The sequence below is a fragment of the Lolium rigidum genome, chromosome 5, assembly GCF_022539505.1.
Source record: "Lolium rigidum isolate FL_2022 chromosome 5, APGP_CSIRO_Lrig_0.1, whole genome shotgun sequence".
Taxonomy (NCBI): domain Eukaryota; kingdom Viridiplantae; phylum Streptophyta; class Magnoliopsida; order Poales; family Poaceae; genus Lolium; species Lolium rigidum.
The window spans coordinates 266,357,558-266,374,484 of NC_061512.1; the positions used below are offsets into that span (position 1 = coordinate 266,357,558).

Genomic DNA, 16,927 nt, shown 5'->3' on the forward strand with positions numbered 1-16,927 from the left:
TTCGTATATAAATTTGATGTTGTTAGCATATCGTGCTTTATTTAAATTTATATTAGTTCAATAAAATGTCCTCGACTATAATGGAACTAGAAAATTATATTGGCCACAAATAGAGTCTGCCTACTTAGCATTTTTTTTTTGCATCGGTGATGATATACAATTGTATATTATATAATAGTAAATTATAATTATTCTAGTATGCATGTAGTTATTGTCGCTAGATATAGGATATAAAATAATCATCAATATTGCATGCTAATAATTTTCTAAATTAAAACACTAATTAATTTTCATGTTAGAATATAATTATTAAAGAAAAAATGTTAAATCCAAAAAAAGTAGCATCTGTATTACTGTAAATCCAAAAAAATGGACCAAGATATTCTGTTGGTAGATTCTCTCCTAACATGAATATCGATGACACTATTGTGTTCCATTTTTTCAATTGAGTGGTAGTTTTTTTGGCGTTGTACTTTCTGCTCTTCCTGATTATGATGATTTGGTGTATGTACGATGATCATTTGAATTCATTTAAAAGTAAGAAATTGTTAAATTGGAAATCTTAACATTCTTTTGGGTAATCTCAATTAAGCATTTTTATTTCGACGAGGCGAGGAAGAAAGCAATAGGTTATTGAAATTACCAGCTCAATTGCAATTATAAACTAGGGGCAACCATAATGTTGCACCAAATTAGTTTGCTACGTAGTGTGTGTTGGTGTTTCTAACACACATACAAAAAGTTATGGATTTTACTATAATGGATAGCTGGGATTTGTTCAAGCAAATATATATTTCCATGCTTTTGCTTACTTCTTATTTAGTGGTTGATTGGATATCCTAGGTTAGCGATCAATTTTTCCAAAATAAGTTTTAGGTCGACTAGTAAAAACCACGCCTTTATTAACTTTTCAGCTAAGAATAGGATCAAAGAAAATTATGTTTGGGTTAGGAAGTTGCAAAACCGGTTTTTACTCTACCAGACATGGGTAAATCAACGATTCTCCTTCTGTTGTGATGAGCGATGGGCTGCACCAACACTCTATACGCCTCGATGAGACATCTCCTGGTTGCCGTTATTGCCATCCTTGTGACTTGTGTAGCCGCTGGTAAGAAGGACGACTACCCCAAGTGGACCTCCGTGGCTCCGTTTTACCACAACCGGACGACAAGAAGGACGACGACGACTGCCCTAAGTGAACCTTCGTCGTCGCCGGTGAAAGGCTGCCCACCAGGTGACCGGCGTCTACATGCTACACCTCTCTGACAATGGTGGCTCGGGCATGGTTTTGAACCCCGTCCTCATGGTCTCTAGCAAGGATAATGGAAGCTGCCACATACGTGTTGTTGAGGACAGAGCAACACGCGACTATATGGAAATCACATTATTGGAAAAATCTCTAATAGTCATTTTTCTACAAACCTGAAATTATGGATTTCCAAGAACCAGTTTTTTGCATATCCATGATTTAGCGGAACGAGCCAAACAAAGTTTTAGCTTGTTAGACGGCTAAACTCGATTTGAGAAAATGCATTCTCTATAAATGGGGTATCCAAACAACCGCATAGCTACATGAAACCCCTTAACTATATGATCTTCGGCAATGTTAGTTGAAATGAATGTGGAATAGAGTTAAGTTTATGGATGTAGAACACTAGCATTTCATTTGGATTGCTAAATGTTTATTGACTATTTGTGTAAACCATGAGTGATTTAATTTTCACGCCTTCACAAATCAACACTAACTTTATTCAACTTTGAAGTTATACTTGGAGTAGCAAACGAAAGAGAGGACTTGAAATGTGGGGACATCGCCACAGACATGTTGTCCTCAGCGATTGTAAAAGAACCGTTGGTTCCACCGCGGGTTTGTGACACATAGAAAGTTATAAACAACTAGCATCGAGTTTTATCAAAACACGTCGTAGTATTAGGGTTTTATTTTCTGGTCAGAAAAACGTTTTTATACTAATAATAATTATGTTAAGAATAGGTATACAGAAAATGACATTTGGATTAGAAAATCTTGAAGCGGTTATCTCTAAAATCAGGTTTCCCTAAAAATTCGTATCCAATGAAGGCCCTAGGGAATCAACTAAAATGACGTTTGGGTTGTTGCCCTGTCGCTCGAGAATCCAGATTGCAATCTCATCGTTGTTCCTTTGTCGATCTCCTGTCCCCCACTCACAGAAAGATCGATAGTCGATAGATCGACCTTGAAGACGAAGAGATCGAAGGCATTCGATCGATCTGGGATCGATGTACCTGCTGAACCCTCCTGCCTATGGACACCCGGACGACGACGGCGAGGAGCGGCCACCATTCGTCCTCATGGAGCCACACGCCTACTTCGCCGACCGCGACAATGCAACCACCGCCGCCTGCGAGATCACCGGCTTCAACGGAACCTTCAAGCTCACCTTCTGCACCGCACGCCCGCCGCTCGTCTCCTACACGTGCTTCCACGCCACAGATTACAAGCACACCGATTTCGCCGTCGACCCCCGCGTCCTCGCCACGGAGACCGACGGCGGCCATGTCCTCCTCCGCGTCGTCTTCTGCGACCATCTATCCGTAATGAACTTTCCCCACTATGGGGAATACCTCGTCTACGACGCCGGCGGTCCCTCGCTCGAGCACCTCCCGTGCCCCACCGACGTCCTGTTCAGCGATGACTCGGTCGCCTTCGTGCGCAAGGGCACCCATGACGGCTACGTCCTTGCTGCGCACTCCGGCGGGATCGGGTACGGAGATCCTGCTGAACTCTACCTGTATCACTCTGATACCAAGTCCTGGACAATGAAGCGGCTGGTGCTGAAGCCGCAACAATTCTCAGACCCTAACACATACCACTCCACGTGCAAGGCGATCACCATCGGAGGAGATGGAGGCATTGTGGCGTGGGTCGACCTCTGGCATAACATCATCCTCTGCAACGTGCTCGCCGAACGCCCCAAGCTCCATTGCTTAGAACTGCCAGGGCCCATCGTGTCGGTTGATGAGTCCTCCCAAAGCGACCCAAGCTGTATCCGGGACATTGCCCTCCTTGACGATGGCTTGTTCAGGTTTGTCGAGATGCAGTTCCATGTAGCCCAGCCGGGATCGTCATCTGGCACCTCGGGGTACTGGGAGGCCAAAGTATGGAGTGCCAAGCGAAATAGCTCATCGGTCAAGGATTGGCACGCCGATTACGAGTTCAGGTCCTCTGATATAGCCGAGCTGCCCATCCTGCAGGTTGATCCGGGTAAAGCTCAGCCAACCTTGTCGACTCTTCACACCGGCATGCCCAACGTCAGCTTACAAGAGGATGGCATTGTCTACTTCCTCTCCAAGGTTTACCACTGCAACAACGATCACGTAGCGTGGGTGCTTGCTGTCGACATGAGAAACAAGAAGATACAGAAACTGGGCGAGTTTAGACCCACGAGAACCGTTGGTTTAGCTGATGGATACAATGCAACTAGGATCTCCAAATATCTCAAAGGTAACTGGCTGCACTTCAATTTATTTGTACCACTTCCTACATCTCTGTCCAATGCATATTTTTCTTGGCGGAGTCGGGAGTGCGGGAGGGTACCATCATATGCCTCTCACATCCATACTGTTACATTGTTTAAGGCGCATAGTCTGAATTCAACCGAAATAAGACATGCTAGGTCCGTTCCCTGCAAAACGGGTTTGGTAGGCACTTGGCAATGCTCAGAGTGCGGGATGATACCATAATATATATGCCTCACATCCAATCCGTACAGTGTTTAAGGTACATAGTCTGAATTCAACCTTAATAAGACATGTTTGGTCCATTCATTGCAAAACAGGTTTGGTAGACAACTGGTACTGCTGGTTTGGGAAGAACCTATCAAGTGAGAGGTTTAGATTTTTTACACGGTCGATGTATTAACACTGAAATTGTTCTCACCAGGAGAATTCTTTTTTAGAGGACCAGGCAATTCTTATAAGGATTAAAGTAACGGTTTTTACGCTTAGGCTAGTTGTTTATGTATCAGTTTTTCTCTTCCACATTACTAATTACTGAATACAAGCTAAACTTGATACTCCAGGTACAAAGCAAAATCCGAAATGAGCGGTGATGCCGTTGCTCAAATCCTCTAGCAAGAAGTAAATTGAAACCTCCATGTTTATTTCGTATGGGTGGCACTGAAGTGCAAGAAATAAGCATGGTAGTGAAGGGGACATGTGACCAGAGAATAATTTTGGGTACTATACTATATCATGTTTCACTGCTACGTATAAATTATCATGGCGCTTCTGTCCATCTTTTACTTATTTTAGGACTATATATGGATATATACTAAGGATCCTTCTAGACCCTGTCCATCTTTTATTTATTGTCTCGCCACTTAATCTACAAGTATATTTATTATGTATGCTTTTTATATCAGTCTTTGCTTCACTCTCGACTAGAAGTGAAAGGTGCGAAGAATTTTCAGCGATGTATATGATTGTACAGTGGGGCAAAGCCCAAGAACAGTTTTTATGTATCTGTTAATAAAAGAGAAGTATACAAAATATAAAAGAGAGCTGTAGATGAAATCAGAACATGGCCAAAGTCTGTTTACGACCAATCTACAATCCAGAGGACGATGAAGTATGGAACAATAAGTGAAGATCAATATTAAAGTCTTCTAGAGAAATTGTATTCATTTTTTCAGTTTCACCAAGTTGAGTTCAAATTGTTAAGTGTTACAACTCCTATTGGTGCTAGGCATTTGTTTAGTGAAATTTTTGTCACAAAATTATGGAGAAATGATCGATATTAATTTTGCATCGTGTGAATTCTAAGAGTGGAGAATATGCTTACACAAGTACATAAAAGTTTGTGGAATACATGAATACAGAAAACGGCACCAGTAAATTTTGCACATGAAGTGCTCACGTACATGTATAATCTATCTGAAGTACGAGACTTGACTACTGAAAGAGACTTGACTACTGAAAATTGATCACACGGGATGTCTTAAGGATTTCTTTATGTTAAAGCCATTTTTATTTGGCAGTGCAACATATTTGTAACTAAAACCGTAATCTAAGACTTCAATTTCCATTGGACAGTGCAAAATATAAGAGCAATAACTGGCATTTATAGTTGGAGGAAAAAATAAAACAGAAACAATCTATCATAGGTCATATAATCAGTTTGGTAAAGATCCATCAATTTCCGAAGACCCCAAACAGCTGAAGAAATTAAGAACAGAGTACAAATATCAAAACTGCTAAGGAGCATTTCTCACGCAAAATGGCTAGTTGAATTTACAACAAAGACTCGAGATTAATTTTAAACATCAGAATATAATTATATGCTCCATTCGGCAGTTCCCAAAGGGGAAGCAAGCATTAGAGAAATTTTATTATTTTCTCCACCAGTATCAATGTTAATTACAAGCAATAACGTCGCCAGACAACATGTTTTAATCTACAACAAAGCTCGCTCAGGGAACTGAAAACACATTTCAGTATCAGCCATTCCATCAGAGCCTACGAGCAACAGCTTGTTATGATATGCTTCGATATGCCCAAATGCACTGGTGCCAGGAGGACACTCCAACGCAGCCTCAAGAGTGCGATGGTGCACACCATAGGAGTCAACAGAGTGGCCACCCTTGTGGTCGTGTCCAGCAAAGCAGGCTTTGACACAGTTGTACTGACGAACAATGGCCATCACCTCATCATAATTCCACATGAGACCTACCGGGGATGCCGCTCCAGGGTACATTGGGAGATGACTGCATAATACGACATTCTGCTGGTGCTCTGCTGCATTCTGTAGGACATCATTGAGCCAGGACAACTGCTCCTTTCCAACTGCACCATTAAACATCACGAACCGCCTGTCCAGGCCCACCAGACCCTCAGGGCTGTTCTTATCGGTGTTTGGATTTTTTTCATCCAGGAGCTTCCTTGCCGCTGCAGTCACTGGATGGTCGCGAGGCCAGCCAAGCACGCTGAAGTCATAAGCATCCAGAACAACAAACCTATACTCAGGACACGGTGAGAAGTCGTAGTACGCACGATCTGAACTCGTCGGCATCTTTAGCAAAGACACTAGCTTGCTCCGAGGAAGGTTGTAGAGGCAATGGTTCCCGAACATGTGGTAGGTCGGGCCATCGAACTTGTCAAACTCATCAAGGACCTTCTGCACCGCCCACAACGACTTGTCCTTTGGGCAGAACCCGTCAACGATGTCGCCAAAGTTGATCGAAAATTTGATATTGCCCTGTTTGTTCCATGTGCTGACAGCCCTTTGGAGGACACTAATGCTGTGGCGGTAGTAGCGTGGGACGCCGAGGAATGAGCGCCCGTCTGGGATGTCGGCATACTGGACGTCAGCAACGACGCCAAAGGTAAACAGGGGTTTAGTGGTAGAGGCATGGACAAGCCCGTTTGTCGCGGCCATCATTAAAACTCCAGGCAACGAAATCTCACTTCTTCTTCTTTGCGAGTATCCAGACCTTTGAAAACCAACCCTGGAATGGAAAGTGGTGATGCCTGTGCTATATAACCTGCAAGAGAAGCCGAGCAGTATTTGATCAGAATTCTGAGACGGTCAGGGGGTTAGTACAGAGAACACTGTCTCAGTAAAGAGCAAAACAAGACTGAAGGAATACGACCAATACCGTCATATTAGAAGTCCCTGTTTCCCCTTCAAATTTCCAAGTTTAAAGTTTTAATTGGACCAATAGGCACTGGCTACTGAAGCCTAAGAACAGGAAAGATCCTGACAATTGCAGCGACAATAGAAGTCCCTATTTTTTGCATCAAATTTTCTAGTCTACAGTTTTCCTCACACCCATAGACACTGGCTACTGAAGCAAAAAAAGAAGAATCCTAACAATTTCAGTTAGAAGACTGTACATTTCATCACAGACTTAGTTGGTTCACGAATTTTCCTCTGCCCGTAACAAAAACAAGAAGCCACCCTAAGCTGCACCTGCGTCCCCAGTTTGCTAACAGTATCCACCCAAGAACTGCTGATGAAATCACTTTGTCCTAGCCTAAAGGCCCAAAGTAACAATCCCACGAAGCAAAAATGCACCGGATTTGTATGTAACGGAAGGCACCCGCCGAGGAACAAATCAAGCACACAGGGTTCATCGGACAATCGACCACGGGATTACTTACCGGCGCGACGAGAGACGCCGGAGCGCGGGTCTCTGATGGGCGGCGCCGCCCCGAGCGAGCCGGCTAGACGGGCTCCAGCAAGATCACTCGCGCGCTCCGGTTTGGCTCGCTGCTCCCGGATCGGATGGCGGGCGGCGCAAGCAGCGGCGGAGAGGGGATGAGTTTGGATCTTGACGTCGGGACACCTGCCGGTCGTTAGCTCCGGGCCGAAGCAGCTAAAGCCCAACAACACGAGGGATTGTACTTAGGCCCCGTTCTGCATAAAGGACCACTAGTAAAAACTTCTAGTGATTAAAATCATATATTTACTTTTTTTACAGAATTAAAAAGATAATCATATACTACTAGACTACTAGTACTTATTAGTATTATCAATTGGTTTCATAAGTTTGAGTTGTTGCACTTATTTACACTTCTCGCCCCAATTGAGAACACTTTTTGTTCTCGTCGGTAGAGGCCTAGTGAACCAATTCGATCCTTCGATCTAGAGAATATCGAGCCTCATCGCCTCCTCCTCCCACTATTACCATTGCAAGAGTAGTACATGTGATATTGATGAGTCATCCTCTTATTTTTCTCCCATACCTAAAAAAGAATGGTTTTTATTATTTTCACAGTCTAACAATGTAAAGTTTGACCAGGTTTTTAGAAAAAAAAACTTATAATAATCTAGATGTATAATATTAATAATTAATTCCTCCATGTATAAAATGTTATGGATTAGTTGATTGCTTGATTGTTTTCTCTATAAATTTGGTAAAACAATTGGTTGTTCGACTTTGAAGAAAAGTGTAGATCTTCTATAAACTGCTCAAATAGAACACAACATGTTCCCTCTCTTCTCTTGCTACCTAGCCACCGGCTCCATGGGTTGGAGGGGACGACGGGGGTGGTATCACACACACAAATTTTTTGTTTTCCTACAACCGCTACACCAAGGTTTATCGAACCAGGAGGAGCCAAGAAGCACGTTGAAGGTTGATGGCGGCGGGATGTAGTGCGGCGCAACACCAGAGATTCCGGCGCCAACGTGGAACCTGCACAACACAACCAAAGTACTTTGCCCCAACGAAACAGTGAGGTTGTCAATCTCACCCGCTTGCCGTAACAAAGGATTAACCGTATTGTGTGGAAGATGATTGTTTGCAGAGAAAATAGTAAAAACAAGTATTGCAAGCAGATTTGTATTTCGAGTATTAAAGAATGGACCGGGGTCCACAGTTCACTAGAGGTGTCTCTCCCATAAGATAAAAGCATGTTGGGTGAACAAATTACGATCGGGCAATTGACAAATAGAGAGGGCATAACAATGCACATACATGACATGATAAGTATAGTGAGATTTAATTGGGCATTACGACAAAGTACATAGACCGCCATCCAACCGCATCTATGCCTAAAAAGTCCACCTTCGAGTTATCATCCGAACCCCTCCAGGTATTAAGTTGCAAAGCAACGAGACAATTGCATTAAGTATGGTGCGTAATGTAATCAACAACTACATCCTCGGACATAGCGCCAATGTTTTATCCCTAGTGGCAACAGACACAACACAACCTTAGAACTTTCATCATCGTCCCAGTGTCAATGCGGGCATGAACCCACTATCGAGCATAAGTACTCCCTCTTGGAGTTAAAAGTAAAAACTTGGCCAGAGCCTCTACTAGTAACGGAGAGCATGCAAGATCATAAACAACACATATGTAATAACTTGATAATTAACATGACATGGTATTCTCTATCCATCGGATCCCGACAAACACAACATAGAGAATTACGGATAGATGATCTTGATCATGTTAGGCAGCTCACAAGATCCAACAATGAAGCACAATGAGGAGAAGACAACCATCTAGCTACCGCTATGGACCCATAGTCCAGGGGTGAACTACTCACTCATCACTCCGGAGGCGACCATGGCGGTGTAGAGTCCTCCGGGAGATGAATCCCCTCTCCGGCAGGGTGCCGGAGGAGATCTCCGGGATCCCCCGAGATGGGATCGGCGGCGGCGGCGTCTCGGCAAGGTTTTCCGTATCGTGGTTTTTCGCCTCGGGGGTTTCGCGACGGAGGCTTTAAGTAGGCGGAAGGGCGTAGTCGGGGCCGGACGAGGGGGCCACACCATAGGGCGGCGCGGGCCCCCCGGGCCGCGCCGCCACGTGGTGTCGCCACCTCGTGGCCCCACTTCGAATGTTCTCCGGTCTTCCGGAAGCTCCGTGGAAAAATAGGCCCCTGGGTCTTCGTTTCGTCCAATTCCGAGAATATTTCGTTACTAGGATTTCCGAAACCAAAAACAGCGAGAAACAGGAACCGGCACTTCGGCATCTTGTTAATAGGTTAGTTCCAGAAAATGCACGAATATGACATAAAGTGTGCATAAAACATGTAGGTATCATCAATAATATGGCATAGAACATAAGAAATTATCGATACGTCGGAGACGTATCAAGCATCCCCAAGCTTAGTTACGCTCGTCCCGAGCAGGTAAAACGATAACAAAGATAATTTCTGAAGTGATATGTCATCATAACCTTGATCATACTATTTGTAAACATATGTAGTGGATGCAGCGATCGAAACAATGGTAATGACATGAGTAAACAAGTGAATCATAAAGCAAAGACTTTTCATGAATAGTACTTCAAGACAAGCATCAATAAGTCTTGCATAAGAGTTAACTCATAAAGCAATAAATCAAAGTAAAGGCATTGAAGCAACACAAAGGAAGATTAAGTTTCAGCGGTTGCTTTCAACTTGTAACATGTATATCTCATGGATAATTGTCAACATAGAGTAATATAACAAGTACAATATGCAAGTATGTAGGAATCAATGCACGGTTCACACAAGTGTTTGCTTCTTGAGGTGGAGAGAAATAGGTGAACCGACTCAACATAAAAGTAAAGAGAATGGTCCTTCAAAGAGGAAAGCATCGATTGCTATATTTGTGCTAGAGCTTTTATTTTGAAAACATGAAACAATTTTGTCAACGGTAGTAATAAAGCATATGAGTTATGTACATTATATCTTACAAGTTGCAAGTCTCATGCATAGTATACTAATAGTGCCCGCACCTTGTCCTAATTAACTTGGACTACCGGATCTTTGCAATGCACATGTTTTGACCAAGTGTCACAATGGGGTACCTCCATGTCGCTCGTACAAAGGTCTAAGGAGAAAGCTCGCATTTTGGATTTCTCGCTTTTGATTATTCTCAACTTAGACATCCATACCGGGACAACATGGACAACGTGATAATGGACTCCTCTTTAATGCATAAGCATGTGGCAACAATTATTATTCTCATATGAGATTGAGGATATATGTCCAAACTGAAACTTCCACCATGAATCATGGCTTTAGTTAGCGGCCCAAAGTTCTTCTCTAACAATATGCATGCTCCAACCATGAAGGTGGTAGATCTCTCTTGCTTCAGACAAGACGGACATGCATAGCAACTCACATGATATCCAACAAAGAATAGTTGATGGCGTCCCCGAAACATGGTTATCGCACAACAAGCAACTTAATAAGAGATAAAGTGCATAAGTACATATTCAATACCACAATAGTTTTTAAGCTATTTGTCCCATGAGCTATATATTGCAAAGGTGAATGATGGAATTTTAAAGGTAGCACTCAAGCAATTTACTTTGGAATGGCGGATAAATACCATGTAGTAGGTAGGTATGGTGGACACAAATGGCATAGTGGTTGGCTCAAGGATTTTGGATGCATGAGAAGTATTCCCTCTCGATACAAGGTTTAGGCTAGCAAGGTTATTTGAAACAAACACAAGGATGAACGGTACAGCAAAACTCACATAAAAGACATATGGTAAACATTATAAGACTCCATACCGTCTTCCTTGTTGTTCAAAACTCAATACTAGATGTTATCTAGACTCTAGAGAAACCAAATATGCAAACCAAATTAGCAAGCTCTAAGTATTTCTTCATTAATGGGTGCAAAGTATATGATGCAAGAGCTTAAACATGAGCACAACAATTGCCAAGTATCAAATTATCCAAGACATTTTAGAGTTACTACATGTAGCATTTTCCAATTCCAACCATATAACAATTTAACGAAGACGAAACTTCGCCATGAATACTATGAGTAGAGCCTAAGGACATATTTGTCCATATGCAACAGCGGAGCGTGTCTCTCTCCCATAAAGTGAATGCTAGGATCCATTTTATTCAAACAAAACAAAAAACAAAAACAAACCGACGCTCCAAGCAAAGTGCATAAGATGTGATGGAATAAAAATATAGTTTCGAGGGAGGAACTCGATAATGTTGTCGATGAAGAAGGGGATGCCTTGGGCATCCCCAAGCTTAGACGCTTGAGTCTTCTTAGAATATGCAGGGGTGAACCACCGGGGCATCCCCAAGCTTAGAGCTTTCACTCTCCTTGATCATATTGCATCATACTCCTCTCTTGATCCTTGAAAACTTCCTCCACACCAAACTCGAAACAACTCATTAGAGGGTTAGTGCATAATAAAAATTCACATGTTCAGAGGTGACACAATCATTCTTAACACTTCTGGTCATTGCATAAAGCTACTGGACATTAGTGGATCAAAGAAATTCATCCAACATAGCAAAAGAGGCAATGCGAAATAAAAGATAGAATCTGTCAAAACAGAACAGTCCGTAAAGATGGATTTTATTAGGCCACCAGACTTGCTCAAACGAAAATGCTCAAATTGAATGAAAGTTGCGTACATATCTGAGGATCACGCTCGTAAATTGGCGTAATTTTCTGAGCTACCTACAGGGAGATAGACCCAGATTCGTGACAGCAAAGAAATCTGGAACTGCGCAGTAATCCAAATCTAGTACTTACTTCTCTATCAAAGACTTTACTTGGCACAACAAAACTCAAAACTAAGATAAGGAGATGTTGCTACAGTAGTAAACAACTTCCAAGACACAAATATAAAATAAAAATACTGGAGTAAAAACATGGGTTGTCTCCCATAAGCGCTTTTCTTTAACGCCTTTCAGCTAGGCGCAGAAAGTGTAACTCAAGTAACATCGAGAGATGAAGCATCAACATCATAATTTGTTCTAATAATAGAATCATAATATTATCTTCCTTCATATCAATAGTAGAACCAACGGTTCGGAGAAAAGGTCTTCCCAATATAATGGGGCAAGATGCATTGCATTCAATATCCAAGACAACAAAATCAACGGGGACAAGGTTATTGTTAACCATAATATGAACATTATCAACTTTCCCCAAAGGTTTCTTTTTAGCATTATCAGCGAGATTAACATCCAAATAACAATTCTTCAATGGTGGCAAGTCAAGCATATCATAGACTTTTTTAGGCATAACGAAATACTTGCACCAAGATCACATAAGGCATTACAATCAAAGTCTTTGATTCTCATTTTAATGATGGGCTCCCAACCATCCTCTAGCTTTCTAGGAATAGAAGTTTCAAGTTTTAGTTTCTCTTCTCTAGCTTTTATGAGAGCATTTGTAATATGTTTTGTGAAAGCCAAATTTATAGCGCTAGCATTGGGACTCTTAGCAAGTTTTTGCAAGAACTTTATAACTTCAGAGATGTGGCAATCATCAAAATCTAAATCATTACAATCTAAAGCAATGGGATTATCATCCCCAAGGTTGGAAAAAATTTCAGCAGCTTTATCACAAGCGCTTTCAGTAGCTTTAGCAGCTTCGGATAATTTTGCGCGCTTTGCACTAGGAGTAGAAGCATTGCCAACACCAATTATTTTACCATTGATAGTAGGAGGTGCAGCAACATATGAGTCATTAGCATTGCTAGTGGTGGTAATAGTCCAAACTTTAGCTACATTTTCCTTTTTAGCTAGTTTTTCATTTTCTTCTCTATCCCACCTAGCACGCAGCTCAGCCATTAATCTTATATTCTCATTAATTCTAACTTGGATGGCATTTGCTGTAGTAACAATTTTATTTTCAATATCCCTATTAGGCATAACTTTTGATTTCAAAAGATCAACATCAGAGGCAAGACTATCAACTCTAGAAACAAGAATATCAATTTTATTGAGCTTTTCCTCAACAGATTTGTTAAAAGCAGTTTGTGTACTAATAAATTCTTTAAGCATGGCTTCAAGTCCAGGGGGTGTGTTCCTATTATTGTTGTAAGAATTCCTATAAGAATTAGCATAACCAGTTACCATTATTATAAGGATATGGCCTATAGTTATTACTAGAATTGTTCCGATAAGCATTGTTGTTGAAATTATTATTTTTAATGAAGTTTACATCAACATGTTCTTCTTGGGCAACCAATGAAGCTAATGGAACATTATTAGGATCAACATTAGTCCTATCATTCACAAGCATAGACATAATAGCATCAACCTTATCATTCAAGGAAGAGGATTCTTCAACTGAATTTACCTTCTTACCTTGTGGAGCTCTTTCCGTGTGCCATTCGGAGTAATTAACCATCATATTATCAAGAAGCTTTGTTGCTTCACCAAGAGTGATGGACATAAAGGTACCTCCAAGCAGCTGAATCCAATAAATTCCGCGAAGAAAAATTTAGTCCCGCATAGAAGGTTTGGATGATCATCCAAGTAGTCGATCCATGGGTTGGGCAATTTTTAACCAAAGATTTCATTCTTTCCCAAGCTTGAGCAACATGTTCATTATCCAATTGTTTAAAATTCATTATGCTACTCCTCAAAGATATAATTTTAGCATGGGGATAATATCTACCAATAAAAGCATCCTTGCATTTAGTCCATGAATCAATACTATTCTTAGGCAGAGATAGCAACCAATCTTTAGCTCTTCCTCTTAATGAGAAAGGGAACAATTTTAATTTTATAATGTCACCATCTACATCTTTATACTTTTGCATTTCACATAGTTCAACAAAATTATTGAGATGGGCAGCAGCATCATCAGAACTAACACCGTAAAATTGCTCTCGCATAACAAGATTCAGTAAAGCAGGTTTAATTTCAAAGAATTCCGCTGTAGTAGCAGGTGGAGCAATAGGTGTGCATAAGAAATCATTATTATTTGTGCTAGTGAAGTCACACAACTTAGTATTTTCAGGGTTGGCCATTTTAGCAGTAGTAAATAAAGCAAACTAGATAAAGTAAATGCAAGTAAACTAATTTTTTTGTGTTTTTGATATAGCAAACAAGACAAGTAAATAAAGTAAAGCTAGCAACTAATTTTTTTGTGTTTTGATATAATGCAGCAAACAAAGTAGTAAATAAAATAAAGCAAGACAAAAACAAAGTAAAGAGATTGAGAAGTGGAGACTCCCTTGCAGCGTGTCTTGATCTCCCGGCAACGGCGCCGTGAAAAGAGCTTGATGGCGTGTATTTCACACGTTCGTTGGGCAACCCCAAGAGGAAGGTATGATGCGCACAGCAGCAAGTTTTCCCTCGTAAAGAAACCAAGGTTTATCGAACCAGGAGGAGCCAAGAAGCACGTTGAAGGTTGATGGCGGCGGGATGTAGTGCGGCGCAACACCGTAGATTCCGGCGCCAACGTGGAACCTCGCACAACACAACCAAAGTACTTTGCCCCAACGAAACAAGCTGAGGTTGTCAATCTCACCGGCTTGCTGTAACAAAGGATTAACCGTATTGTGTGGAAGATGATTGTTTGCAGAGAAAATAGTAAAAACAAGTATTGCAACAGATTTGTATTTCAAGTATTAAAAGAATGGACCGGGGTCCACAGCTCACTAGAGGTGTCTCTCCCATAAGATAAAAGCATGTTGGGTGAACAAATTACAGTCGGGCAATTGACAAATAGAGAGGGCATAACAATGCACATACATGACATGATAAGTATAGTGAGATTTAATTGGGCATTACGACAAAGTACATAGACCGCCATCCAACCGCATCTATGCCTAAAAAGTCCACCTTCAGAGTTATCATCCGAACCCCTCCAGCATTAAGTTGCAAAGCAACAGACAATTGCATTAAGTATGGTGCGTAATGTAATCAACAACTACATCCTCGGACATAGCGCCAATGTTTTATCCCTAGTGGCAACAAAGACAACACAACCTTAGAACTTTCGTCACATCGTCCCGTGTGTCAATGCAGCATGAACCCACTATCGAGCATAAGTACTCCCTCTTGGAGTTAAAAGTAAAAACTTGGCCAGAGCCTCTACTAGTAACGGAGAGCATGCAAGATCATAAACAACACATATGTAATAACTTGATAATTAACATGACATGGTATTCTCTATCCATCGGATCCCGACAAACACAACATAGAGAATTACAGATAGATGATCTTGATCATGTTAGGCAGCTCACAAGATCCAACAATGAAGCACAATGAGGAGAAGACAACCATCTAGCTACCGCTATGGACCCATAGTCCAGGGGTGAACTACTCACTCATCACTCCGGAGGCGACCATGGCGGTGTAGAGTCCTCCGGGAGATGAATCCCCTCTCCGGCAGGGTGCCGGAGGAGATCTCCAGGATCCCCCGAGATGGGATCGGCGGCGGCGGCGTCTCGCAAGGTTTTCCGTATCGTGGTTTTTCGCCTCGTGGGTTTCGCGACGGAGGCTTTAGGTAGGCTGGAAGGGCGAGTCGGGGCCGACGAGGGGCCACACCATAGGCGGCGCGGCCCCCGGGTCGCGCCGCCACGTGGTGTCGCCACCTCGTGGCCCCACTTCGTATGTTCTTCGGTCTTCTCGGAAGCTCCGTGGAAAAATAGGCCCTCGGGTCTTCGTTTCGTCCAATTCCGAGAATATTTCGTTACTAGGATTTCTGAAACCAAAAACAGCAGAAAACAGAACCGGCACTTCGGCATCTTGTTAATAGGTTAGTTCCAGAAAATGCACGAATATGACATAAAGTGTGCATAAAACATGTAGGTATCATCAATAATATGGCATAGAACATAAGAAATTATCGATACGTCGGAGATGTATCAGCGCCCTAACCATAGGGCGCCGCGGCCAAGGAGGGGCCCGCGCCGACCTATGGTGTGGGGCCCCGTGCCTCCTCCGACTCTGCTCTTCCGCCTACTTATACTCTCCGTCGTGAAAACCCTATTACCGAGAGCCACGATACGGAAATGTTCCGAGACGCGCCGTCGCCAATCCCATCTCGGGGATTCGGAGGTCGCCTCCGCGCCCTGCCGGAGAGGGAATCATCACCCGGAGGACTCTACATCACCATGATCGCCTCGGACTGATGTGTGAGTAGTTCATCCTTGGACTATGGGTCCATAGCGCAGCTAGATGGTTGTCTTCTCATCTTGTGCTATCATGTTTGGATCTTGTGAGCTGCCTATCATGATCAAGATCATCTATGTAATGCTACATGTTGTGTTTGCTGGGATCCGATGAATATGAAATACTATGTCGCGTTGATTATCAAGTCTATCATATATGTGTTGTTTATGATCTTGCATGCTCTCCGTTGCTAGTAGAGGCTGTGGCCAAGTTGATACTTGTGACTCCAAGAAGGAGTATTTATGCTCGATAGTGGGTTCATGCCTCCATTGACATGGGACAGTGATAGAAGTTCTAAGGTTGTGGATGTGCTGCCACTAGGGATAAAACATCAATGCTTTGTCTAAGGATATTTGTGTTGATTACATACGCACCATACTTAATGCAATTGTCTGTTGTTTACAACTTAATACCGAAGGGGTGGATGCTAACTCAAGGTGGACTTTTTAGGCATAGATGCATGTCGGATAGCGCATCTATGTACTTTGGTCGTCATGCCCTAAGTAAATCTCATATAGTCATCATGATATGTATGTGCATTATTATGCCCT

The 16,927-nt window shown here is 42.2% G+C and overlaps 1 protein-coding gene across 1 annotated transcript; it reads right to left on the reverse strand.

Moving 5' to 3' along the window:
• Positions 1-5,311: 5,311 nt before the first annotated feature.
• On the reverse strand, positions 5,312-7,259 carry LOC124652517 (manganese-dependent ADP-ribose/CDP-alcohol diphosphatase). The gene is made up of 2 exons (XM_047191533.1): positions 7,141-7,259; positions 5,312-6,521 (listed from the first exon to the last, which is right to left on the reverse strand). The coding sequence occupies exon 2, from the start codon at positions 6,416-6,418 to the stop codon at positions 5,435-5,437; it is 984 nt and encodes a 327-aa protein (XP_047047489.1). The 5' UTR covers positions 6,419-6,521; positions 7,141-7,259; the 3' UTR covers positions 5,312-5,434.
• Between the last annotated feature and the right edge of the window lie 9,668 nt (positions 7,260-16,927).